Below are 25454 nucleotides of genomic sequence, written 5' to 3'. Positions count from 1 at the left end.
CCCGAGGGTGTCCACGTCTTTGGTGTTAAAGTTACAGTAAAGTTTTCTTTTTCTGACCCCCTCCATCTGATGCAATCCCCTAGATTGTGTACAAGGATGATCTCAACTGGCTGAAAGGCATTGGTTGCTACGTCTGGGACACTCCTGAGATTCTCCACGCCAAGCATGCTTACGATCTACGCAATGATGTGAGTTTGCCTTGTTTTTTGTTTTTTCAGCTCTTTAAAGTGTGTTTCCTTCTCTGTGTAGTCTAGCGTCAAGGGGAGAGTATGTAAAGTATAGACATTGTCACACCCAGCTGCGTCTCAAGTGGTGCTGAGGATGGCTGAGCTGGAAGAAGATTCTGAGGAGCAGAGCGCCCATTTCTCAGGAGTGCAAACGATGCAGACGAGCTGTCCCACTGTCCTCTGGTGGAGAAGGGACCCCTGGCTCTTCTCGCCACCTTCTGAACTATTTTGGATATATTAATGCACATATAATCCTCATTATGAGAAAAAACTCGTTTGTTAGGAGTCTTTGATGCTATAGACGGGGTCTATTTGTAAAGAGGATTAGATAGGCAAAGTAATACTATAATCAAGATTTCAGGAAGAAAGCTTAAACATTCCTAGGAAAGCAGTTGTCAAGCCTCCTAGAAGACTCTGAAAGATCCATGTGACTGTAAGCATTGATTACGCCGATTGTTATAAAATTCAAGTGCATGTTAGTCTGTTGTAAATGCCATTTACATGGATGTAAATGTACATGTAAATGCCATGAGTTAAAAGCAACCAAACCCTCTGTGAAAACCAGCAATTTGTAATATAATGAATGGTCTAACCCAGGCTTATTTTCTTCCTTTCGGCAGATCAAGTACAAAGCTCATGTGCAGAAAACAAGGAATAACTACAAGTTGGTTACTGACACTCCCATCTATGTTCAGGCTGTCAAAAGTGGGAAACAACTAAGTGACGTAAGTGCCCACTGGGAAAGTTACTGCTGGGAGAGTAAAGACAGGGCCACTGCTCCAGCAGAAGTGGGGAAAACCAAAGTAGGGCAAGGCCAGGCCTTTTCTCAATGGGAAATCAGAGTTGGTGCCTTAGAAAGTACTTAAGAGTCTGCTCTTAGGGCTTCCCTGGTGGCGCAGTGGTTGAGAGTCCGCCTGCCGACGCAGGGGACACGGGTTCGTGCCCCAGTCCGGGAAGATCCCACATGCGGCGGAGCGGCTGGGCCCGTGAGCCATAGCCACTGAGCCTGCACATCTGGAGCCTGTGCTCTGTAACGGGAGAGGCCACAACAGTGGTAAAATAGGTAGTGGTAAAATGCCCATTCTTCCTCTTCTTGTGCCTGAGCTGACTCTTCCACTGATTTTTCAGCGTGGGGTCCAAACCCTGGCTGTGGTCCTGGTGGACAAAGCACAGTATATGAGATAGAGTTCCCAAGGCAAAGGGGAGAAGGCTATTATTTTTTATAATAGGAGACTTGGGTTTGTGTTTACTTTGCTTCTTTCTAACCCTGCTGCCGTAGTCCACACAGCTCACTCTGCTTCTCTCTGTACCCAGGCCGTCTACCACCATGACTACGTGCACAGCGTCAGAGGCAAAGTGGCTCCAACCACAAAAACTGTGGATCTGGACCGGGCCCTTCATGCATACAAGCTCCAGAGTGAGGTGAGAAATGAGACCTGGACAGAGTGCCCAGCAGAAATCCAGGGCTCAGCTGACGAGGGCCAGGCCTCTGTAGAAGTGGCCTTGGCTTGGGCATCCTCAGCCTTTACAATTTACATCCTGACCTTGTAAATTGTAAAGCCTGTTTCATTCACATGAACTAAACAAAACAAAACAAAAAACAGTGCACTGCTTGTCTTCCCTCTTGTCTGAGAGCAAGCAATGGGCATTTTTGGAGCAATGCTTGCACAGAAGTTACATAGAACAGGGTCAGTCTACTATCTCTGCTCTCAAAAAGCTTAAAATCCAAGACAAGATGACAAAGACAAGGCATATAATCATAAAAGACTATTTATTTGGGCTTCCCTGGTGGCGCAGTGGTTGAGAGTCCGCCTGCCGATGCAGGGGACACGGGTTCGTGCCCCGGTCCGGGAAGATCCCACATGCCGCGGAGCGGCTGGGCCCGTGAGCCATGGCTGCTGAGCCTGCGCGTCCAGAGCCTGTGCTCCGCAATGGGAGAGGCCACAGCAGTGAGAGAGGCCCACGTACTGAAAAAAAAAAAAAAAAAAAGACTATTTATTCCATACAATAAGAGATAAAGCTAGAAATTACTATTGGAATTCAGAAGAGAAGGAAACTAGATTCCACTCACGTAGTTAATATCCCTGTTCTTTGTTATCTGGTGGTGCTACTTTGCTCTCACCTTTAATGCTACTATCCTATACTGAATGTTAAAAGTAATTTGGTTTTTAATATTTTAAATACTATTCTTACTCCTTTAGCTCCCCTGAGAGACAGACTATTTCAAATCACAGACAGAAACTCCTTTCCTCCTTCTGCCAGGAATATGAGCCTCCTGACCTGACAGCCTAACATCAAGACGCTGTATTTATGGGGCCCTGGGGGCTTCCAAAGATGCGTCTTACAATTATGACTATCTCGGGGATTGGTGATGGCTTGAATATCAGCTAAGGGTAGGGTTAACCACAGAGGTGGTACTAGCTGCCGATTTACTTTTCCCAAATTCTTGCTGGTTGCCCTGCAGTCAACCAGGCATATGTTTAGAAACACCGAAGAATTATTTTCTATAAACCCCTTCACTCATTGCTCTTTTTTTGAAAGCAATATGTTAAGAGTAATTTGATTCATTGCTTGACTCTTAGAATTTAGTTAATTTCTTCTTGAAATCAATTCAATGAGTGTAAGTACACTAAGTATCAAATTGAAAACCTGGATCTGACTTGTTTAACTTAGATCAGTCATTTGATGTAGCTCCCATTTAACCTGCTCTTCTCTGTCCCGGCAGAATCTGTACCGAAGAGCTGGCCTGCACTCCCTGCCCACTGGATATAGGCTTCCAGTTGACACCCCTCACTTCAGACACACCAAGGACACCCGATACATGAGCAGCTATGTGAGTGGTCTCCTCTTCATTAAGATGGGGCTTAAAGTGGGAAGGAGGACGCTAATATTTGTTAACAGTCTATTCTCATCCCCCTAATCACACCCTGAAGTTTCAACATGATACCATGATGGGAGCAGGGAAGGGGAGACGGTGTGTTTTCTAGGGGTGCTGCTCCTGCAATTCGGCAGTGCCTGGGTAGCCCAGCGGGTTAGCGTAGGATTTTCATGTGGTTGTATCTGCATCACTCAGTTACCTTGGCTTAGCAACCATGGCTGCCATGATGCCTCCACTTCTTTTGGCCTTAGCACAGAAGCATCCCGAACTATCCCAAGCCCTCTACTGGAAATGCAACTTCATACATGCACCACTGCTGTGTAGCACTAATGTTGTCTTCCTTCTGCAACATTTCATTGCAGAAGATACAACATCACCGCATGTTCCTTTGAAAGGAAACGCTCTGATACGTGCCCCACTACTTACCCTCTGTGCCCATTTCATAGAAATCTCAGAGGGGTAGTTAGACTCTCACTACCTGAGAGCATTGCCCAGGCATTAGCTCTGATACCAACCTTTCCCACTAGTGTCAGGTTCGGACTTGGTGAACAAGGCCTGAAGAAGCGTAGGCTATCCCAGTGACTCTGGCCTTCAGGTCATACCCACAAACCAACCATCAGTTGAAGAATGAGCTCTTCATTCCACATTTCCCTCCAGAGTCCTGGGAATCAAACATGCTGACCAGCAAAGTCCCATAGTCTGTGGCCCAATAATATGGTTTCCAAAGCAGAGTCACAGATTTAATCTTCTAACATCATTTTTTAAATAGTCTATAAAGCCATTCATCCATCAGTCTTACAATTAGTCTCTTGTTTCTGCTTTGCATTTCTTAATTTCCTAGCCATATTGGGACTAAAAATACAGGTTTTTCTTGCATTTTGCATACCTACTTACAAACAGATTTAATCTAGGCAACCCTGAGTTGTATTCCTTTCTGGACCTGGCTTTACTAGCCAACAAATAATTTTCAAGACTCAGATTATTACAAAAATTTTGTCAATGACTTTTTTTCAGACTTAATGCTTAGAGACTAATTTTCAAATGAAAGCGACAGCCCTTTTCCATTTGAGAAATGTGACGCTTACTCTCTGTTCACCCATCAGTGATCTCATTCTCACTTTGCGTCTGCAGTTCAAGTACAAAGAAGTTTATGAACACATGAAGGCAAATGGGTATACCCTTGGACCCAATGACGTCCCATTTGTCAATGTCCGAAGGGTCAACAACGTTACCAGCGAGGTACTGTAAATGTTAATTCTGTGGAGGAGTTTCAAAGACCATGGTTTTGTTTGAAACGCATTAAGAATTAATTGTATTTCAGCTATAAACTTAACACATCAGCAAGGAGTAAGGAGATCCTTTTTGTCACCATTTTGATACTGATATCCTGTGGCAATGTTTTTTTTATTTTGGTAATGCCATTGTAGAGACCCACCCCATCCATAGATTATAATGCAAATTAATTCCTTCTTTTGACATTTGTATTCAAAAATCTTAAGTAAGGTTGCATGTTAGTCTGACTCATGAACCTGGTTTTCTACATAAACTATTGGTCTGAATATCTAACCCTACTATCCAACCATCTGATAGAAAGTGTAAAGATTGTGCTCAAAATTCTTCACCCAAACAAAATAAATATCACTCTCTATTTTTTCTAATTTCAATCATTTTCTGTATCCTTAATCTCACTTCTCATGGCTCTTTAAACATGTACAGTATTTGATTGTTGATTAGTGTATAGATGCCCTCATCAACCTACACTAACCATCTGGAATGGTTTTCCCTCCAATGTAGAGACTGTATCGACAGTTGTACCACAAACTGAAAGACAAGATCCACACAACTCCCGACACGCCTGAAATCCGCCAAGTCAAGAAGACACAAGAAGCTGTCAGCGAGGTGGGTATTTTCTTAGGAGAGAGGGGAGGCCATGGAACCCAGGGATGAATGTCAACCATTCGGTCTCTAATTTATGTGTTTATGGGCATTTTTTTCCCTGTAGTTGATTTACAAATCAGACTTCTTCAAGATGCAAGGCCACATGATCTCTCTGCCATACACACCCCAAGTGCTCCATTGCCGCTACGTGGGAGACATCACCAGTGATGTAAGCATCTCATACGGGTCTTTCTGGAAGACTTTTACCAAGAGGCAGGCTTGCTCTCAGTATGTAAGCCAACCAGTCTTTGAGCAGCCTTTTGCATTGAGTAAACTTCTAAACTGAGTGAAGAACTTGGAGGTAAAGCAGTGTGGAAACAGGACCCCATATTTCCCCAGCTATGGAAATAGTAGTAAGAGGACCACTTGGGAGATACAAGAATGGCTGACCACCATTCTACATTCAACACCAAATCATTACCAGCTCCTCACTCCAAGTGGCCTCTGTCCAGGTCATGTTTAGTATCTTTCTCCTACTTACCCCTGCTCCCACCCACTTTAGCTACTTCCTGCTGAAATTTTTTTTTCTCCTTGAATGTTTACTTCTCATAAAATACCACTCCATTTAATCTATGGTATTTTTCATCCATATAATAATAAAATAATATCCATATCCTCTTCTCAGTTCAGGGTTAGCAATTTAAATTTTAAAAACCTATGGGACTTCCCTGGTGGCACAGTGGTTAAGAATCTGCCTGCCAATGCAGGGGACTCGGGTTCGAGCCCTGGTCTGGGAAGATCCCACATGCCGCAGAGCAACTAAGCCCATGCTTCACAACTACAGAGCCTGTGCTCTAGATCCCGTGAGCCACAACAACTGAGCCCATGTGCCACAACTACTGAAGCCTGCACACCTAGAGCCCGTGCTCCACAACAAGAGAAGCCACCACAATGAGAAGCCCACACACTGCAACAAAGAGTAGCCCCTGCTCGCCGCAACTAGAGAAAGCCTGAGTGCAGCAACAAAGACCCAATGCAACAAAAAATAAATAAATAAATAAGTTAAAAAAAATTTTTTAAACCTATGACTCATTTGAGTTCAAGCAAACTCAGAGTACAGGGTGGATGTGTTGAACCAAAATGAAAGATCCATCACTAAAAAAGTATCACTACTCTGTCTTATTCTTGATTTATATTTGCTCATGACCAGCTATATTTCTATGTTTGTGACACAGATTAAATACAAAGAAGACTTGCAGATCCTGAGGGGACTGGGCTGCTTCCTGTATGACACTCCTGACATGGTCCGCTCCCGGCACCTGCGGAAGCTCTGGGTGAGTGCACACCGTCCCAACACGCAGCTCCTCCTGCACAGCTTCACAAAGCTGGGCAAGAGGAATCTGTCTGTAGCTTCTGTTAAGGGGAAATTTGCCATTAACTCACTGAGAAAGTCATGACCCACTCAAGATGATCTGTGCTTCCTAAAAAAGGTAATGAGCTTAGTTAAATGACGGTTGTCTTTGATCCTGCTTGGGAAGACCTCCAGGACACAGGGAGCGTCAGTGTGGCTTGCACATGCCAGCCGTGTGAAAGACAACGTGTGACCATGACATGCAATTCCTGAAGTGATTAATCAACTTGTATTTCCATTGTTGTTTTTTTAAGTCGAATTACCTATACACCGATAATGCGAGGAAGATGCGAGACAAATACAAAGTGGTGCTTGACACTCCAGAATACAGAAAAGTGCAGGAATTGAAGACACATCTGAGTGAAGTAAGTAAACATGTCACCACAAGGGCCTCCTTCCTCTAGCGATCTTTTTTTAGGTAATTATATTGGGCCAAAATCTCCCTTCTGCCTTTAATTACAGAGTGGCCACCCTGTCTAAACAAGTCAGTTGACCTCTCTTTGCCTCAATTTACTTATTTTGTCCCTTTTTAATAAGATGAGACTATTGATACTTGCCCTACCTATGACTAGGACAGCTGAGAGTTTACATGATTTTATAGATTAGAGAGTCCTTCTGTCTTAGACTATTGTTGTCTCCAAACTGAATTTATTTCAAAAATTTCTCTCTCGTTAATTCCTGCTGTCAGGAACCCTAATCATGGCAATGCAATTTGAAAAGTTTTTCAATGGCTCTCTGCTCTACTGCCCACTCAGGAAATTCCAAACAACTTAGTTTCATTTTCATCTGCCCCACCTGGCACCCAGGCTCCTGATTTATTGCCATTAGTTGTGCATAGATCTGATCCTCTCACCTACGTTGGTCCCTTGAGGGATGGCCCCCCATCTTATTTAGATGTGTATCCTATAGCGCCATAACAGATGTCCGTGTTTGCCAAGGACGAAATGTGCTCTCTAAAGGTAAGGGCATCCCACAAAGGTAAATGGTTGCTTCTATTAGAGGCCAGTGGGCCATTCTCATTCAACTCAGTTTGTTTTGTGACCTCATTTATCGGACTCCATAAAGCTGTCAGGCCACCTCATTGACTCCCCATGCTTAATAACTCTGATGGCTGCTGTTTAGGGATCACTTATGTCCTTAGACTTAAAGAAGCCTTGGCAAATCAAGCGTTGTCCTCAGTGGAGAGGATGTGCAGCCTCCTGCGCTTGGAGTGAGCCAGGGCAGAGGATGATTCATTCTTCAGCTCTTACAAATGCTACATTGAGCACATTTGCTTTCCTGAGCACTTCCCTCTGTTATTTCAACCAGTGCTAGCACTCAGATAGGAATGAGTATGGGGTTTCTTCTCAGTAAAGGTGCCTCTCCATGCTGGCTAAGTATCAGAATCATCTCTGAAATATTTTAAAACTACCCTTGAGTGGGCTCCAACCTCAAGCCCCACACTAGATTCTCTATGTCTGGACATCTGCATATTTTTAGCTGCCTCACAGATGATTCTAATATTCAGGCAGTGTTGGAAACCACTGCTTTAAAGTATCACATCTCTCCTCCAGCCAATAATTAACTAATTAAAAATTGTTTGGTAACTTAAAGTGCTTATTGGCATCTTTTGAAATACCTTTACTTCTCTCAGCTGTCTGGGTTCAGAATTATCTAAAACTTTAATTTCTCTTCTTCCCAATTCCTGTTGGGATTTTGTGCATATTATGCAACAACATTGAGGAAGAAAAATAGATATTGTTTAGTAGTGCAATTTCTCTCACACTTGCCTCACGGTAGAATGACCTGAGCTTGAGAAAATACCGATTTGAGCTACTACCCTGGATTCAGAAGGTCTGGGGTAGAGCCTGCAAATCTGTTCTTACTAAGGGGGTTTTAGGATCAGGTGAGTTTGGGAAACACTGGCTTAGTGAAAAGTTTGATGGCCAAAAGTTCAAGTTACTGACTTTTGACTTGTCTTTAAATTGTGCAGATTCTTGACACATATATATCTGTAGTACTAGGAAGCAGAGATGTTGTCCCAAGGAGTATAAACAATGCACACCTAAGTACAGGGGAAATACACTTCAAAGGGAATCGTAGAAATGGCATGGGAGAGGTGGGTCTTAGTTCCAGAATTACTTCCAATTTGTTGTGTGACTTTTTCTAATTCACAACTTTAACACCCTAATTTCCTGAGCTAGAGAATTGGACTAGGTAATGATTTGGGCTTCTTTTAGCCATAAAATTCTATGATTTTGTCGATTTGATTTATTCAAAAATTTAGCCTGGGAGAAACAGTAAACTTCTGTTTTGTTTATCTCCTTTCTTTCATTGGTAACACCAAAAACAGCCCTAAGCAGATGAGCTATATTTTGTTTCAACTTGCACTTGTATATAATTTAGATGTAAAGAAATGGACACGTACATACATGTGTATATACATATTATTTATTTCCTACATTTTATCTGTTCAACCAGCATTTTTATCCATGATTAGGATTTATTTGTTATCCATTTAGACTTTCTCGTTCACCTCATTATGTGAAATATCCTCGATATTTATTAGAGGACTACTGTTTTTCAGATCTTCTATCTAAATATGAGGTGATAAAAGAATGATAAAACTGAGCTCCTGCATTCTATGGGCTCATAATCTCTGGGAAGAAACAGACATCAATATGATAAATGGTATCCTATAGGAATGATCAAGACAGTATGGTCTCCAGGAGTTCTCCAGGCAGATAAGAGTGGGAAGAAAATTCTAGGTAGAAGGCACAGTATGGGAAATTGGCCATAATGAGTTCTAGAAACTGGGACTAGTTTCAAATATCACATGGGGAGTGTGGAAGACTGTTGGGAAATGAGACTGGAGACATGGGATAGAAGAAGCCAGGTTATGAAGACTCGTGGGTGATATATTAATGATCTTGGACTTGATGAAAAGTCATTGATGAATTATTTCTGAGCAGGATAGATCTGAGCATTAACATCTAATTAGATCTGAACTCTAAGAAAATCTCTTTCTTGGGCTTGTGAAAGATGGGTAAGCCATGTGAAGTGTCCAATAGAGGATTTGGGAAGGTGGTTTAGAGGCTCTTAAGGATGTGTAGAAAGAAACAATACAGGAGGCTGAACTAGGGCCATGGCAGTGGGAAAGGAGAAGGTCAGATTTAAGGAGTATCACAAAGTTAGGAGCCCAAGATTCATGACCATTTTGATGTGGGAATGAGGGAGAAGGGGTCTAGGATGACTCCCCTAGTTTCTGGCCTGCATGACTAGGATATCAAGGAACCATTTAACAAAATTTGAAAACCATCAACCTCAAATTGATGGTTGAGGTCATGGGTAGAGATGAGGTTACCCAAGGAGAATGTATAGGGTAAAAGGAGCCAACCCTTAACTCTAGCTAATAGCAGCCTTTGGGGGAGTGCAGAACCATAGAAGGAAGCTGAGGAGTGGCTAGAAAGATGGGAGGCCCCCTAGGGGAGAATGGGGGAATGGAAGGCAGAGAACAGAGTTCAGGTATGAAATTGCTGAGCAGTTACAGTTGCTGCAGAAAAGCATTCTAGGATGTAGCAATTGTAATTGTTTGTGGTAGTCTTAATGCAATTCACTTCATTGGAGTGGTTGGGTGGAAGCCAAACTATTGCCTTGTGAAATTAATCAAAAGAGAGAAAAAGGCAAAACACATAGTTTGCTTGGTTGTGAAAGAAAGGAAAAAGGCCATTGGCAGAACTTGGAAAAGGCTTAATGAAGGGAGGAGGGACTTGGGTCTGTTTGCAGAAGAAGGGAGAGGGCTGGAACATCGGGAAGGTTGAGGGTAACTGCTAGAACAGGGTCCTAGAAGGGACAGGTGAGAAGGGAACAAGAACACAGCAGATGGCTTGGAACTCGGACAGGCTGCAGAATGTCTCTAATTTTGATACAAGGAAAAAAAGAAAAGGAAGGCTAAGGAGGTTAAAAAAATGTATTGGTTTATTGGACAGAAACTGAGATTGCTGCAGTGGGAGAGGCCCTGCTTTTTCTCTGAAGTAAGCAATAAAGGCATCTGCAGAGCATAGAATGTGTCCATGAAGCAGAAATGATGGTTATGACTGTTTTATGTCCAGCTGGTGTACAGAGCTGCAGGCAAGAAGCAGAAGTCAATCTTCACTTCAGTCCCTGATACTCCTGATCTTACAAGAGCCAAGCGAGGGCAGAAGCTTCAGAGTCAGGTAACATTCACACATGAAGATTCATAAACCTGCCCCAGGGGGTGGTTCTGTGTGCCTGACCACTCCCGTCAGTAGCAGACCCTCACACCTGGTCGTCCTGGTGCAGCCTCATGCTCTTTAACTTCAAGAAGCTGCTTTCTTTGGGGCCGTCTTCACTATGGTATGTTTTACATGAGCAGGTAATGCCATGTCTTCTAAGGTCTATACAACTTTAGTCATTGGATGAGTGGTCTGTGGATTCCAGGTGGTGAAAATAAATTTTTTAATTCATTCCATAGGACCTATATTTTGTCCACAGATAAATGAAACCACAATTCATGCATTCAGGCAAAAATGAAAAAAAAATACGTTGAAGACTATCAGAATTCCTCTCATTCTTCTATCAGCATTTTTTATCACGTGGATTTAGACTAGACCACACTCAGCAGCAGGAATGTTAGATGACTGGAGTGCGTATATGTGTTTCCTAATGTGAGACAGAGGGAGAAACAAATAAACAGAAACACACATAACAACAACAACAACAAAAAATCAGGACAATAACAAGTAGACACTGCCCTCCCATCTTAGGGTTAGAAATGAGTAAAGAGGACTGAATACTAAATAAGGGGTATTTTATCTCTGTAACATCTCATCCCTATTCTTTGTTTTTAATTTTTATTGGCGTATAGTTGATTTATAACGTTGTGCCTATTATCATTCAGTATCTGTATGTTGAACTTGCCACCAAAGAGAGGCCACATCATCATGCTGGAAACCAGACCACAGCCTTGAAGCATGCTAAAGACGTGAAGGACATGGTCAGTGAGGTGAGTTGGGAATTCAGCACCCAGGCACTGAGCTAAAGAAACAAATCCTTTGCTAAAACCTTCCCCTGCTTGGGAGTTCCCTGGTGGTCTAGTGGTTAGGATTCGTTCACTGCCATGTCCTGGGTTCAATCCCTGGTGATGAACTGAGCTCCCACAAGATATGCAGCGTGGCCAAGATAAAAATAAATAAATAAATTTAATTAATTAAAAAAAAACCTTCACCTGCTGCCTCTGATCAGAGAGCTCATTTCTAGAAGTTGTGCTCAACAGCATCAAGAAACAGAAGGCAGAGCTATTCTCTTAACGAGCATGATCCGGTGTGTCCCTAGGCTGGATCTGTTCCATGGTTGTGAATTGGGAGGGATGAAAACACTTGAACTTAAATTTCTCTCTCTTCCATCTTTATTTCTTAGAAAAAGTACAAAATTCAATACGAAAAGATGAAGGACAAGTACACTCCAGTTCCAGATACGCCAATCCTCATCAGAGCCAAGAAGGCTTACTGGAATGCCAGTGATGTATGCATCCCTCCCTTCTCTCTTCATTGTGATGGGGCAGCTGAAGTGGAAATGCCTAAGAAGCATAAGCTATTACAGTCATATCCATAATTCAAAGTCCTGGCCCACAGTACAGATCGGGAAAGAAACAAAAACACAAAAGCCAAACAAACAGGCACAAACAATACCATTTGGCAAAGTCACTAAGAATAATGCTGAGAGATGCTGAAAACCTACTGCTTTTCTCATTGCTCTTCCAAGCAAAAATATGACCCTTTCTTCTAATTCTTTGGTGGCATTTCCTAGGGATACTTGATGTTGCTTATCCATAAAATGTTGTTCTTGGAAACAGCCAAACACGGTTTCAAATCCTGATGCTGTGATTTGCCTGCTGTATGACTCCATATAATTTACCTAATTCTTCTGAGTCTCTTTTCTTATATGTGAAATGAGGATAAGAATTGTGATAATTAAATTAGACTAAACAAGATAACAGATACACGTTTCTAGCACAGTGCAGGGCTCTTAGTTGACACTCAGAAAATGTTTGTTCCTCCTCTTGATCGCCTAAATCATGTGAATGACATGTTTGTTAGAATTCACAGGGACAGACTTTCATTTCCCATACCACGTGATCAAGGACAGGGTGCCTTTCAACGGTAATGAGATTATCTGTTAATGAAGATATGAAATGAATCAACCTGGTTAGATGGCCAGTCCTTACCAGTTTTGTGTCCCAGAGCCCAATTATGAATGCATTGCACCTATTACCAGAACCAGGATCTCTGGAGGACTGGTTGGGACTTAACCCAGCCAAAAACTCAAGCAACCCCCTCACCCTCAATTTAGCAACATAACTCTAGGATTTCAAGCATCTTAAGTGGTTACAGTAATCCCTAAGCAGAATTGTGAAAGTGTACAGCAAATTGGAACAATATCTTAGTTCCGTAATTTTGTCAGAAATTTTCAGTTGCAGCTAAAAGGAGTCTGCTAGTTGGAAGAAGACCATGTCGGTTTGCTTAAAATATAAGCTGAAAAAATTATATGCTACCCTCAAAATCTATTTGCTGGGATAGTTTTTGTCTTCTTGTGACAACCCCATCTTTATCACGTCAAGATTACCGTTGAATATTAATCTGAACCAAGCTTGCTCTGCATCACCACTTCTCAGGGATGTCCACGCAGTGAAATTGGCCCCTGGAGCTCATTATACGCCACTGGACAGCCCTATCCCCAGGGCTTTGTCAGTACCAATACTGGTAACTCTAACCTTTGAAATAGTCCAGCTGGTATGTGGCATTAAATTTAGCCTATCTACCGTGGCTATCTCCACAAGTAGAGCTAAAGGGTCTTAGATTACCCATCTGAAAAACAAAGTTAAAGGCCTCCTTCACTATGTGTTTGCTCAGCTACCCAAAAAAGAAAAGATTCGTTCGAGATTGAAAACAGAGTGCTCAGAGAAGTACTCATTTTGTGTAGATGAGATGAAACTTCTATGATATTCTTAGGTTAAGGTCAGAGCTGTTGACCTTTGAAATACCACAAAGATAAAGATTGAAATGGAATAAAATTTTAGGACTGCTCCATGGAAAAGGCTTTTAATACCAGGAGTTAGAAACTAAATCTTTCTCCTTTTTCCACATACATTAGTATGTCTTGGGTTCAACAAAGTTATGCTTCTTTTTTTTTTTCTTTTCCTCCCAAATGAGCTTTTTGTCTGCTTGTTTTACGTTTAAATAAACTTTTTATTTTAAGTAGTTACAGATTTACAGGAAAGTTGCAGCGATAGTACAGAGAGTTCCCATTATAGCCTATACCCAGTTTCCCTTGTTGTTACCACCCTACAATACCATGGGACATTTGTCACAAATCAATATTGTTACATTATCATTAACTAAACTCCACACTTTATGCAGATTTCTTTTGTTTTCTCCGAATGTCCTTTTTCTCTTCCAGGATGTGAAAGAGGTTTTTAATCTCTCCCAAATTTATTCAAGGGAGAACTTAAGAGATATAAGACTCAGGAGAGTTCAGGGTTAAAAGAGCTTAGTTATTTAACTTGGGAGTTCGTTATAATCCATGTGCTTTTCCTCTTTCCAGCTACGCTATAAAGAAACATTTCAAAAGACCAAGGGGAAATACCACACTGTGAAGGATGCCCTAGACATCGTTTATCATCGCAAAGTCACAGACCACATCAGTAAAGTACGCCCCTATATATTTCTACTTGTGTTGGGCTCAATAACCCACCATAATTTTTAAAAGTATCCTCCCTTTCCTAAAACTCTCTGGAGACAAATGGACTTTTTTACATTAAATTTGGGTAAGATGTTAAAGCCGCCTTTGTGCTTTTACCACAGATAAAATACAAGGAGAACTACATGAGCCAGCTGGGAATCTGGAGGTCCATCCCTGATCACCCTGAGCATTTCCACCATCGAGCAGTCACTGATGCAGTCAGTGATGTGAGTCTTGAAATCTTCTATTTTTACATATGAATTAATATGTCCACATGACAACGAAATCAAACACTGCATAAAAACTGATTAAACACTTGACTAAATTTTAGCTCTTGTGTATGGATGTTTAAGTCATAAAGCTCATTGCTAAATAAGTGAGCTTCAACTCAGGAGACAGAAAAATATATTCAAATTTATAAACCTTATTTTTCTTCTAAATGTGTTACATCATAATACATGACTGGAAGTGATATATTTCATGTAAATGATAACCTATTTTTGAGCAACTGAAGAGACAACTTCAGGACAATTAAGCAATTAAGACACATGACAATACTCATTTAGAAAGAAATTTCAGCTCTTTATATGAAAATACAGCTGCGGAGCTAATGATGTACTCTCTAGGCAAGTATGCCTGTTAAATTTGAATTGCTTTACTTGGTATTAAAATGAAAAATTCCATATGCAATACAGTACACCATAAAGTGAGCAGAAATCAGTATTATTGGAAATGTCTCTTAAATAATTATTTCAATACTTTATTATTCTATATACCTTAGTGATCAGACCTTCTATTTGTTCTACTTGTATCGATGCTAACCTACTGCTATTTGGAGATAGGTACTTAAAACTCTCTGGTGATATTCTTCTCCCAGGTAAAATATAAAGAAGATTTGACCTGGCTTAAAGGCATTGGTTGCTATGCCTTTGATACCCCCGACTTCACTCTGGCTGAAAAGAACAAGACTCTCTACAGCAAGGTATATATCTACTCAAGGGTAACGACCATATCCATGAAATGTACTCCAGTGCCCACAGAGAGAATTAGTACTGAGGAAACAGCTTCTCATATTTCCATCCCTATCCTTGCTTCTAGACTCTAAAGTTGGAGTATATACTACATTATTCACTCTACTCAGGAATTATTTTAGTATTGGCCTCATTGACAATAGTAATCATTTATTTACATCACTCATTTGAATTTGATAAAAGGCCATCTCAGTACAACTCCTCATGGCTCTTCCAGAATTTCCTAATATGTCTCTGGGTGATTTGATATGGAGGCAAATAGAAAGTGAGATTATTTTAATCTACAAACTTGACGTGTGACTTGAAGCAAATAACTTTGTTTTTATGGCCTCATTTTCCTACTTACAAAATAAAGCAGTTGGATTAGCTTCCTTTGAGTTCTAAAATAGAAGTCAGCAAACTTTTCTGAAAGGTTCCAGATAGTAAATAGTTTACCCTTTGTGGATCACATTCATTCTGTCACATATTCTTTGTTACAATCCCTTAGTACTATATAAAAAAGTTTTTTCTTAGTTCATGGGGCTATTTAAAAACAGGTAGTGGTCTAGATGCTAGCATACCCCTGCTCTAAAATATTATGATTATCTGATTCATTACTGGAAAACTACTTCTAATTAATGGACTAAAAACTGCCTTCGAGGGCACATGGAAATACCTTCAAAGTAAAATAGTAATCACTATAAGTATTGAAACAAAGAAGAAACTGATTTGGGTTTTTGTCCAATATGGAATATAGATCTATTTGACATCCATTCAATGAAAGTATGTATTTGGGGGCTAGTTTTTAAGACATTGAGGTGGGTATACCCTTCATTGCCTTGGGAGCCAGAGTGTGTTCAGTAATTACTTTTTATCTCTATGAATGACTTAATCACAATTGTATACAATAAATGGCATATCTCATTCTTAAGATAATCACAGATGCTATCAAGTAACCATGTTCTATTTTCTCTAGTATAAGTATAAAGAGGTATTTGAAAGGACGAAGTCAGATTTCAAGTATGTTGCTGATTGTCCAATCAACAGGCATTTCAAGTTTGCAACTCAGTTGATGAATGAGGTATGTATGACCTGATCCAATTGAGCCTATTAGCGTCCCTTAAGAAGTCTATAAATGGCGTTTGATTAAAACCCAATACCTAAAATGACAGGAAAGCCATTTTAGTGTTGATTCAAGATTACGCATTGGGAAGGCTCTTATAATATCACTATCTGATGAGCTCTGCCAAAAGCATGAATAAGAACAAAGGAAGGGGCTGTCCAGAGTGGAGTGAGGTCCCCACAGCCAGCACAGCCTCTGCTCGCACTAGCACAGGGCAGCACAGCCCTTTGGGTGACAAGAGCAAAGAGGTAAAGGATTTTGTTGACTGTCAGCTGAACTCCCTTCAACAGGGAGGGTATAGGATTCTGTGTAGAGTTGGAAGACCCAGAAGTTCAAAGTTAACTTAGTATCCCTTACCAGGGCACAGAAATGGCAGCCCTAAGGGGGTAGTTGTGATTCACGCCTTCAGATGTATTGCCATTGTGACTCATACGTTGGTGCAGAGAAGTGTCCATTTGCACTCAGAATATTCCTTTACCTTCTACCCAGTTTTTCCTGGAACTGTCTTTGCAATAGTTTAAGGTAAATTTAGCTTAAAATGATGAAAGAAGCAAGCTATGAATTAATGTATGGATGGAAGGTTTTTACATTTAATTTCCTATCTTTGTATTTTCCACAGATTTACATAAATTCAAAAACAAAGTTAGAAAATTAGTAAAATGTGTCAGAAGATGAAAATGTAGCCAATGGTATATTTATTTCAATATATAACTTTTTTGTTGTTTATAAATTTGATTTAGTTTATTTTCAGTAGATTTCCAGGTGGGATGACTCTGAAGAATTACTGTTGGTAGGTTCCTAGGAAGACAGTCTTGATATATTTTGTTTCTATTTTTCTAATTCACGAAGGATTTCCAGGTCTCTTTTATAATCAAATAAATTAACTAGCATATTAGAATGTGTCCATGAATATACCTTTTGACTCGCACAGCCTAAAGTAGTAAACCTGTAGCTTGTCAGTGCCTTATTTTAAATACAATTTAAGATGTCATAAAACTTAACGTTGCTAATGACGTCATATGTAAAGATGGAACATGTTTAGGTACAAGGTATTTCCATTTTGATGTTATAACTAATCTAGTCCAAGCCCCAGCCTTCTCCAGGCCATCTTCTTTTGCTTAATTCTGTTCACCTCCCTATTTTCATTACCCTGAATGCTTTGGGAGCCCACCTCTAGAAAGGACATTTTTCTGGCTCTCTGAAGTATCTTGGGACATTTGTGTATAGCCTTGAAGTTGTTGTACTCTTGCTATAATTTGATATGATGTTTGAGCAGAAAAAATACAGAGCTGATTATGAGCAGCGGAAAGATAAATACCACCTGGTAGTCGATGAGCCTAGACATCTGCTGGCTAAGATCGCAGGCGACCAGATCAGTCAGGTACTGTGATGGGGCCGCCTGGACGGCCAAGCAGGACTGTGCTCCAAGTTTCTCATGAGATGTCGTCCCGTCTGCTGCAAGGATGTCATAGGTTCTGCCTATGATATTGGGATGTTCTGTTCCAAATTATCTGTCTAGCCACCCAAAGAGCCCACGAGCTCTTTGAGTGTGCCAGTCCATGCTCTGTGTCCTCACGTGTGCTGTGGTGAACATGAGATGCACAGCTGGGTCCTCACACCCTTCATCCTTCAGGAGGGCCTGTGTGTAAACTGCAGTTGTAAAGTGTGAATTAAGGTGCAAACGCAGAAACAAAGAAACAAATTAACGGAGGGAAAGAAGATAGAACTCCTTACTGTGTTTTTCTATTTCAATGATGTCACCTTTTCTATAAGGCAATTTTGGTGGGACTGGCTCTATTATTCCCCATTCACAAGGGCTGTGGATGGTCAACTGCAAATATCACGTCACCCTGCTTGGCATTTTAATGCATTTGGTTGTCTTCACCCACACATACACGTGAGAGCACAAAGTGTGTGTGCCTACATCTCTTCACTCAGAGGTGATCAGGATATAGAGCTATGTTCTTTTCCGTCTTCACAAGTCTCTTTTGTGCTTCACTGCTCTTTGCATGAACAGAGAAAATATAAATCTAGTGCCAAGATGCTTCTGAAACAAGGATGTAATGAAATTCTGCGTCCAGATATGTTGACTGCCCTCTACAACACACACATGTGGAGCCAGGTAATGTCTGACGTGATGCGAAGAAGAGATTTAGAAGCCTTGGGGGCATTCACTTCTAGGCTTCCCCTGATTTCCTTCCCTGGCCCCCTGACCAAGCTGGTTTCACATGACAAAGCTGCATAAATATTCACTGCCTGTAAATGAACTCTGGATGTGGCCAAGTGTGGTGCTGTAGCAGCCAACATTTGTAGGTCTTCTGACACTTTTGGAATTCCAAGTAATATTAACTGAGACTATTTCAAACTTTTCCAAATTGGTATAACTTTATGTTTTTCAATATTTGCCCCAAAGAAGTAGATTTCTTAGAGATTGAGGATGTTAAGTAAATTTGACAGTATTTAAAAGATGTGACTATTTAATGTTTTCATCTAATGTGTCCATTGCTCAATAATGACTACACTGTACCATTTTGGAGAGATGAGGATGACAGCGCAGCTCTTTGAATATTGTGCATATTCATGGCCCCTCTTGAGTTTGATGCTGAATTTGCTAGGTTATTTCCAGCACATCTGTCCTCACACACCCTTGTTAACAGCACTGCTGATCACCTTGCCTTCCTACAAGGTCAACTGAAGCACACACCACCACCTTCCCGTCATACGCTGGAAGGTAAATTTGAAGCAGCAAGAGACACTGATAATTGCTTAACTACCAGATACGATGTTAATAAAAGGCCATTGTTCCCACACGCAAAGAAAGTTTTTAATCAGGCTTTTGTATTAGCAACTTGTTTTATCACTTTAGTTTGACATCAGATCAACACATGAAATGAGAAGGATGAGGTCTTCCTATGAACATTCTGTTTGCCTGAACTTTCACCTTGGTCCCGATATGATCATCAGATAGTTGTGCATGGAATTTTGCTGTGCTCTCTGTCTGTGCTGCTTGAAACCGCTTATGTGCATGAAAAAAAAAAATCATGACTTGAAAATTTCAAAAATGAATGTCTTTAAAAATAACTACTTCAAAGTGTATGTATTCATTTTTTTATCTGTTCCATCTTTGATATGGAAACATACTTAAGAGATCATATATATTCGATGTAGCATAATGTGAGCGAATCATTACTTGCCAGAGTCCAGAGAGCATGGGTCTAGTCCTGGCTCTGAGATTCACTCTATATTTGCCCTTAGCTCATACTCTTAACCTCTCTGGGCCTCAGTTTCCACGTGGATAAATTATATGGAAAATATTTATTATTATTATTATTTGCTCACTCTATTACACTATTGCTATCAAATACAGATTTATATAAACATTTCCAGTTAAGAAAGCATGGCATCATCCTGCACACCTATGGCTTATATAACAATCCTACTCTTTGCCGTGGGACTCTCAAGAGGAAAACTAGAGTCCCTGAAAGCCCTCTCTCCTACTTCAAGTTAACTTGTTCTTCTCCTCTACAATTTAGATCAAGTACAGGAAAAATTATGAAAAAACAAAGGACAAGTTTACCTCAGTTGTGGATACTCCAGAACACCTACGTACTACAAAAGTCAACAAACAAATTAGTGATGTAAGTACAAGAAACACTGAATGGATTTTTGGCCTTGCGGGGGCACTTGCAAATGTGGAGGGGCATTTTAGATGGCCACAATGTTTGGAAAAGTTTTTTTTTTTTTTGGCTGCATTAGGTCTTTGTTGCTGCGCCCGGGCTTTCTCTAGTTGCAGTGAGCGGGGGCTACTCTTCATTATGGTGTGTGGGCTTCTCACTGCGGTGGCTTCTCTTGTTGTGGAGCACAGGCTCTAGGTGCGCGGGCTTCAGTAGTTGCAGCACATGGGCTCAGTAGTTGTGGCGCACGGGCTTGTGGGATCTTCCTGGACCAGGGATCGAACCTGTGTCCCCTACGTTTGCAGGCAGATTGTTAACCACTGCCCCACCAGGGAAGTCCCTGTTTGGAAGATTCTACTGCCATTTAGAGGGAGGGAGGCAGGGACAATAAGTGTCCTACTATGCTCAGGACTCTTCTTTTACAGTAAAGAATTGTTCCAACCAAATTGGCAGACACCCCATTGTAGAGGCACTGGAGCCTTAGCAGAAAGCATGAAAGCACCTGTTGAGTTTATGGAATTCTCTTTCCTTTATATACACTCAATGACAACAACAACAATGTTGCCTTTATATGTTTACATTATGTTGCAATGTCAATTGAGATACATAAAGTTGTCTCTTTCTGCCTTTTCATCTCCTTCAGATACTGTATAAGTTGGAATACAACAAGGCCAGACCCAGAGGCTACACCACAATCCACGACACCCCCATGTTGCTGCATGTCCAAAAGGTCAAAGATGAAGTCAGTGATGTAAGTTACTAGGACGGCTTTGCAGCCCCTCTCACTTTGGCCTCTTTGTAATGTGCTATAACAAACCCAGGTCCACTTATCTATTCCTGTGTAACAATCACTCTAAATGTAGTGGTTTGAGACAGGAGTCATGCTTTTTTGGCTCACAGTTCTGTGAGCTGAGTGGGCACAGTTGAGTGGATGCTCTACCCCATGCGCTACAGCTCAGGCAGGAAGGCTCACTCCCAGAGCTGGCGCCCGATCACGGCTGGGCTGGGAGCTCAGCCATTGTATAGACAGGAGCCCCTGTATGTGGCCTTTCCATGTGGTTTGGCCGTCTCACGGCAGAGTGGATGGGTTCTAAGAGGCTAGAGTAGAAGCTTCCAGACCAGTCTGAAAAATGCAGTGTGCCATAAACTCTATTAATACTCTCTAAGTTTTGTCTTGGCTAAGAGGAAAGGGTAGCCATTAAGTTCTAATACTCTGAATTTGAGGAGAAATTATATTCATATATTTTCATATATATAGCTAGATTCTATGGTGGAAAACTATCATAATATTGGTTAAAAATATATATATATAAATATATATATAAATATATATATATATATATTTTTTTTCCCGGTACGCGGGCCTCTCACTGTTGTAGCCTCTCCCGCTGCAGAGCACAGGCTCCGGACGCACAGGCTCAGTGGCCATGGCTCACGGGCCCAGCCGCTCCGCGGCATGTGGGATCTTCCTGGACTGGGGCACGAACCCGTGTCCCCTGCATCGGCAGGCGGACTCTCAACCACTGCGCCACCAGGGAGGCCCTTAGATTAAATATTTTAATGGCTATATGGGCACCATAAAGAATAATGAAGGCAACTGTGGAATCCCTACCCCAAAGCCTTGACTGAGGCTGGCGCTCAGGAATTCTTTGGTAGCTAAACAAATGGGTTCACACTATTGACTCTAAGTTGCCAAGAAAAATGCTAAATACACCAGTGTACTGTTTATGAAGGCAGAAATGTATAAATCATTTAAAAAACATTTTTTATATTTTTTATGTTAAAATAAATTTTGACACTTTGGACATAAACGTCGGGTATTCATAAACATCTATAAGGTAGATCCCTTGTGTGGAGCAGCCCATTCCCTCTCAGTGTAGAAAGATGAAGCAATTCTATATCCACTTCCCTAAATTTCTGATTGTAACAATAACCTGAGATGTTGATGAAAAATATGAATTTCCAAGTCAGTCCCCTAAAGCTACTGATTTACTACATCTATGGTGAAGCACAGAAAATTGTGGTTTTTTATGACCAGGCAAGTTTAGTAAGCGCTACTATGGCTTCCGTAGAACAGTTTTACTCAGTCACAGTAAGACCTAAGATCCTTCCCCAATAACTAGTGAGAAGTCCCAGGTGGAGTCCCAGGGCCCTGAAATTTAAAAGGAGCAAAAGTGGGTGAAGCTAGAAATTCCAGGCTAGACATGAAAATATGACCAGTTGGGCTCAAAGAGGCTAAACCTTCCCTTTTCTCCCCCTCCCATTCAAACCCACACATGCCCAAACTTACCAGCGATGGCTCTAGCAATGACAGTAGTGACGACAGCATTCATCCATCAGTTCATTCATTCATCAAATATTTATTGGGTTCCTAAGTGCCTGATGCTAGGAATGAGGTGATGAATGATACACAATCTTTGCCCGCAAGGGATTCAGCTCAATGGAAAGAATAGACAGATAAATAATTATAACACGACATGATAGCAGCTACAACTGTAGGGACATGGAAGAAGGGCAAGCCTGATCTCCCATCTGGGTGAGCCAATGGGGGAAGGCTTCTCTTCCATCAACAGTTTTCAAGATGTCCTGAACTCAGGAGTTTCTGATTTGGGGACAGGAAAACACACATGGATAGCTGTCCAGCTGCCCCTTTCAGCACAAGCTCAGAGGACATAAGTTCTATGGTGACACTGGTGAACATACACAATGTGTCCTGGGGAGTTGGTTTTAAGATCTGAGACAGGATGGTGCGTGTCACATAGCTGCACGGCTGCATCCCTTCTTCACAACAGACCGATTCAGTCTTAAGGAGTATCATGTACTATATTATGGTTTTAATTTCTTGTTTTTTAAGATACTTGTGGGCTGCTATAAAAAAAAAAAAATTGACCTGTGTTTCCTCCCACAGCTGAAATACAAAGAAGTTTACCAGAGAACTAAGTCCAACTGTACCATTGAGCCTGATGCTGTTCATATCAAAGCAGCCAAGGATGCCTACAAAGTCAACACCAATGTAAGTTCCAGAAACATCCCCAAGCCTAAGAGGGGTTCATCAGCTTCTGTAGGGCACATGGCCTCTTTTGACATCTTTTCAAGTGATTGAGTTCTAATGAGTCCAGATCAAGGGTTGGGCCCCAGAGCATGAGTGATAACACTGACCCCTAAATGCTGCCCATGGTTCTTACAGAGGACAGTGGGGAAGAGCAAGGACGGCCCACGGTTGTTATACCCCCTCAGCCTCCATGTTAGGATGCTGAAAAATGGGGGATTTAATTCTGAAATGAAGGTTACATTTTCGACAGTGTCTCCGGTCTCCATGTTCTTCTCCTGCCACAAACTCTAGAGCCTACTTCTCCTGAAAAAAAAAAAAAAAGAGAACACTTGAGCTGCTTGGTGCTGTCAGGAGTTGGCCTAGACCTTCCTCCTGTTCACATCTCCCTGCGCTGACTCATTTCTTTGTGATGGGGCATCTTAAAGCCTCAACCACAGAAACATTTTAGTGCATTTAAATGAGTATCGACTTCTTAAAATATATATAAATGGTTATATAATGAAATATTGTAAAACCCAACTAGTGCCTACTAGTGCTACAGAGAACTTATATTTATTAGGGCCAGCAAACTGAAATGCCTTTAGGGACTGGCAGGTATCGTACAGGTGTCCTGGGGATGGACAGAGGGATGGGTAGCAGGATTGATGTGGGACGAAGCAAATGCAGTAAAATGTACGTTGTAGAATCTAGGTGCTGGGTGTATGGGTATTCTCTGTAAGATTCATGCAACTCCTCATGCATCTGAAAATTTTCACAATAGAATGGGGAAAAGTTGGATCACTTTTTAACTTATAAAACATGTTTATCTTATTGCATACCAATTATACCTTGACCAAAAAAAGGAGAAAGAAAAAGAGTAAGGAAAGAAATGTGCCTCATGATGAGGGCTCTTCCCAAGGACACTCACTTCTGTGCCTCAGGTTCAGCCCAAGGCAGCCAGTTCTCCAGCTCAGATGCAAGTCTAGCAAGTCCACAAGCACCTCTGATGCCTGGCTGCCCAGGTTGGAAACCCAGCTCCACTGTTCACTAGCTGTCTCACCTGGGCAGCTTACTTAGCCCTTCTAGGCAGTTCCTCAGCTGCTGATTTTATATAGTTGTGGTAAAGAGTAAATGAGTTAATATCTATATCTATATATAAAGCACTTTGAAAAGTGCCTGGAATGAAATAAATACTGCAAGTGTTTAATACTTTTTTTAAAAGTCTGAATTTAGTTAGAAATTAAAAGTACTTGACTCTGAAAATGATTAGACTGCACTGGCAGAGTGAGTTTGAAGAATTGTTTCGCCAGGAGCCTTTAAAAATTTTAGCCCCTATTTTGAGGCCAAAGGGTCCCACAAGAGGACAACTTGAGTGGCCAACTAGTTGTACAGAAATTTTACTTGGGGCTCTCTCTTACATAAAGAATCATGACTTGTTACATGTTAACATGCAAGATGAGTCCCTCTGTGCAACGTGTGTGGTTGTGAATTCAGGCCACTGAGTGAAGTGACTTGTTTTTGTCTTGTTAAAAACAGCTGGATTACAAGAAGCAGTATGAAGCCAACAAAGCCCACTGGAGATGGACCCCTGACCGACCGGACTTCATCCAGGCCGCCAAGTCATCCCTACAGCAAAGCGATGTGAGATAAGAGAGGCAGTCAGAACTGCATGGCATACCTGAGACAGAAACATTTATCTTTATTCATAATAACCACTGTCACAGGTGTTAACCCTAGCTCATTCGAGATCCAAGAAGGACAGGAGGGTTGTAAGGTGTGGAAGGCAAGCTCAGCAAACAGACCTGGCCACAGAGCCTGGTCTCCCATGGCTGGGCCCAAACCCTAACGGCTCAGAGTCCTGAGGGAGGCAGGGGAGGGCCAGGAGGGCTTTGTCCTGGCCTCGGGCTGGAAAGGAGGAGCCCAGCTTTCAGTGGGCCCAGCAGGAAGCCCCTGCCCCCATCCTGGGAGCAAATCCCCATAATGCCCTTAAGAAGAGGACTCGCTACAAATTCAACCAAATACTGGCTTCCTCCTGTGCCTGTCACCCTTTCCCATCTTCCTCTGTCTTTCTTCTGTTACAGTTTGAATACAAGCTGGACCGGGAGTTCCTCAAAGGTTGCAAGCTTTCTGTCACTGATGATAAAGACATGGTGCTGGCCCTGAAGAATTCTATAATAGAAAGTGATGTAAGTATTCAGTCCCTTCCAAGAGGCCTAACCTCACTCAGGGCTGTCTTCTGCAGCCCAGTGCCCAGGGGCCCGCAGCACAGAGGAGGCTGCTGCCCACGTCGACACCAGTGACTTGGCAGAGCAGAGCGGCAGCAGTGGGAAGCTGTTACAGCCAGGTGGCCGCTCCTGATCTATACTGCACCTCAGGAAAATCCACACGCCGCAGTGGGGACCCCGAAGGCCTGTTTGGACTCTATAAGGAAACGTATTCATTTCTGTGGGGTCATACGCTTCCTATGCTTCCTGTGTTTCCT

At 41.7% G+C, this 25454-nt stretch overlaps 1 protein-coding gene and 1 long non-coding RNA gene across 51 annotated transcripts in view; one reads left to right on the top strand and one right to left on the bottom strand.

The window, feature by feature from the left end:
• The window catches only part of NEB (nebulin), a 231171-nt gene that overhangs the window by 171025 nt on the left and 34692 nt on the right, over window positions 1-25454 (top strand). For 44 of the 50 annotated variants that reach the window (XM_049712452.1, XM_049712434.1, XM_049712443.1 and 41 more), the window contains 22 exons: window positions 84-188; window positions 848-952; window positions 1542-1649; window positions 2953-3060; window positions 4237-4344; window positions 4900-5004; window positions 5108-5212; window positions 6219-6317; window positions 6649-6759; window positions 10486-10590; window positions 11295-11399; window positions 11813-11917; window positions 13997-14101; window positions 14257-14361; window positions 15012-15116; window positions 16121-16225; window positions 18285-18389; window positions 19801-19905; window positions 20585-20692; window positions 22850-22954; window positions 24509-24613; window positions 25054-25158. In XM_049712452.1, coding sequence (XP_049568409.1) covers window positions 84-188; window positions 848-952; window positions 1542-1649; window positions 2953-3060; window positions 4237-4344; window positions 4900-5004; window positions 5108-5212; window positions 6219-6317; window positions 6649-6759; window positions 10486-10590; window positions 11295-11399; window positions 11813-11917; window positions 13997-14101; window positions 14257-14361; window positions 15012-15116; window positions 16121-16225; window positions 18285-18389; window positions 19801-19905; window positions 20585-20692; window positions 22850-22954; window positions 24509-24613; window positions 25054-25158 — 2322 coding nt within the window. Of the gene's footprint in view, window positions 1-83; window positions 189-847; window positions 953-1541; window positions 1650-2952; window positions 3061-4236; window positions 4345-4899; window positions 5005-5107; window positions 5213-6218; window positions 6318-6648; window positions 6760-10485; window positions 10591-11294; window positions 11400-11812; window positions 11918-13996; window positions 14102-14256; window positions 14362-15011; window positions 15117-16120; window positions 16226-17543; window positions 17649-18284; window positions 18390-19800; window positions 19906-20584; window positions 20693-22849; window positions 22955-24508; window positions 24614-25053; window positions 25159-25454 lie in introns of all 50 variants that reach the window. The other 6 variants (XM_049712453.1, XM_049712429.1, XM_049712480.1 and 3 more) reach the window with 2 other exon arrangements.
• The window catches only part of LOC117195434 (uncharacterized), a 77549-nt gene that overhangs the window by 33213 nt on the left and 18882 nt on the right, over window positions 1-25454 (bottom strand). The gene's annotated exons all lie outside the window — the stretch shown is intronic.

This window comes from Orcinus orca, chromosome 7, assembly GCF_937001465.1.
Source record: "Orcinus orca chromosome 7, mOrcOrc1.1, whole genome shotgun sequence".
Taxonomy (NCBI): domain Eukaryota; kingdom Metazoa; phylum Chordata; class Mammalia; order Artiodactyla; family Delphinidae; genus Orcinus; species Orcinus orca.
The sequence above is the reverse complement of the archived record's forward strand: the minus strand, read 5'-3'. Positions and strand labels throughout refer to the sequence as shown.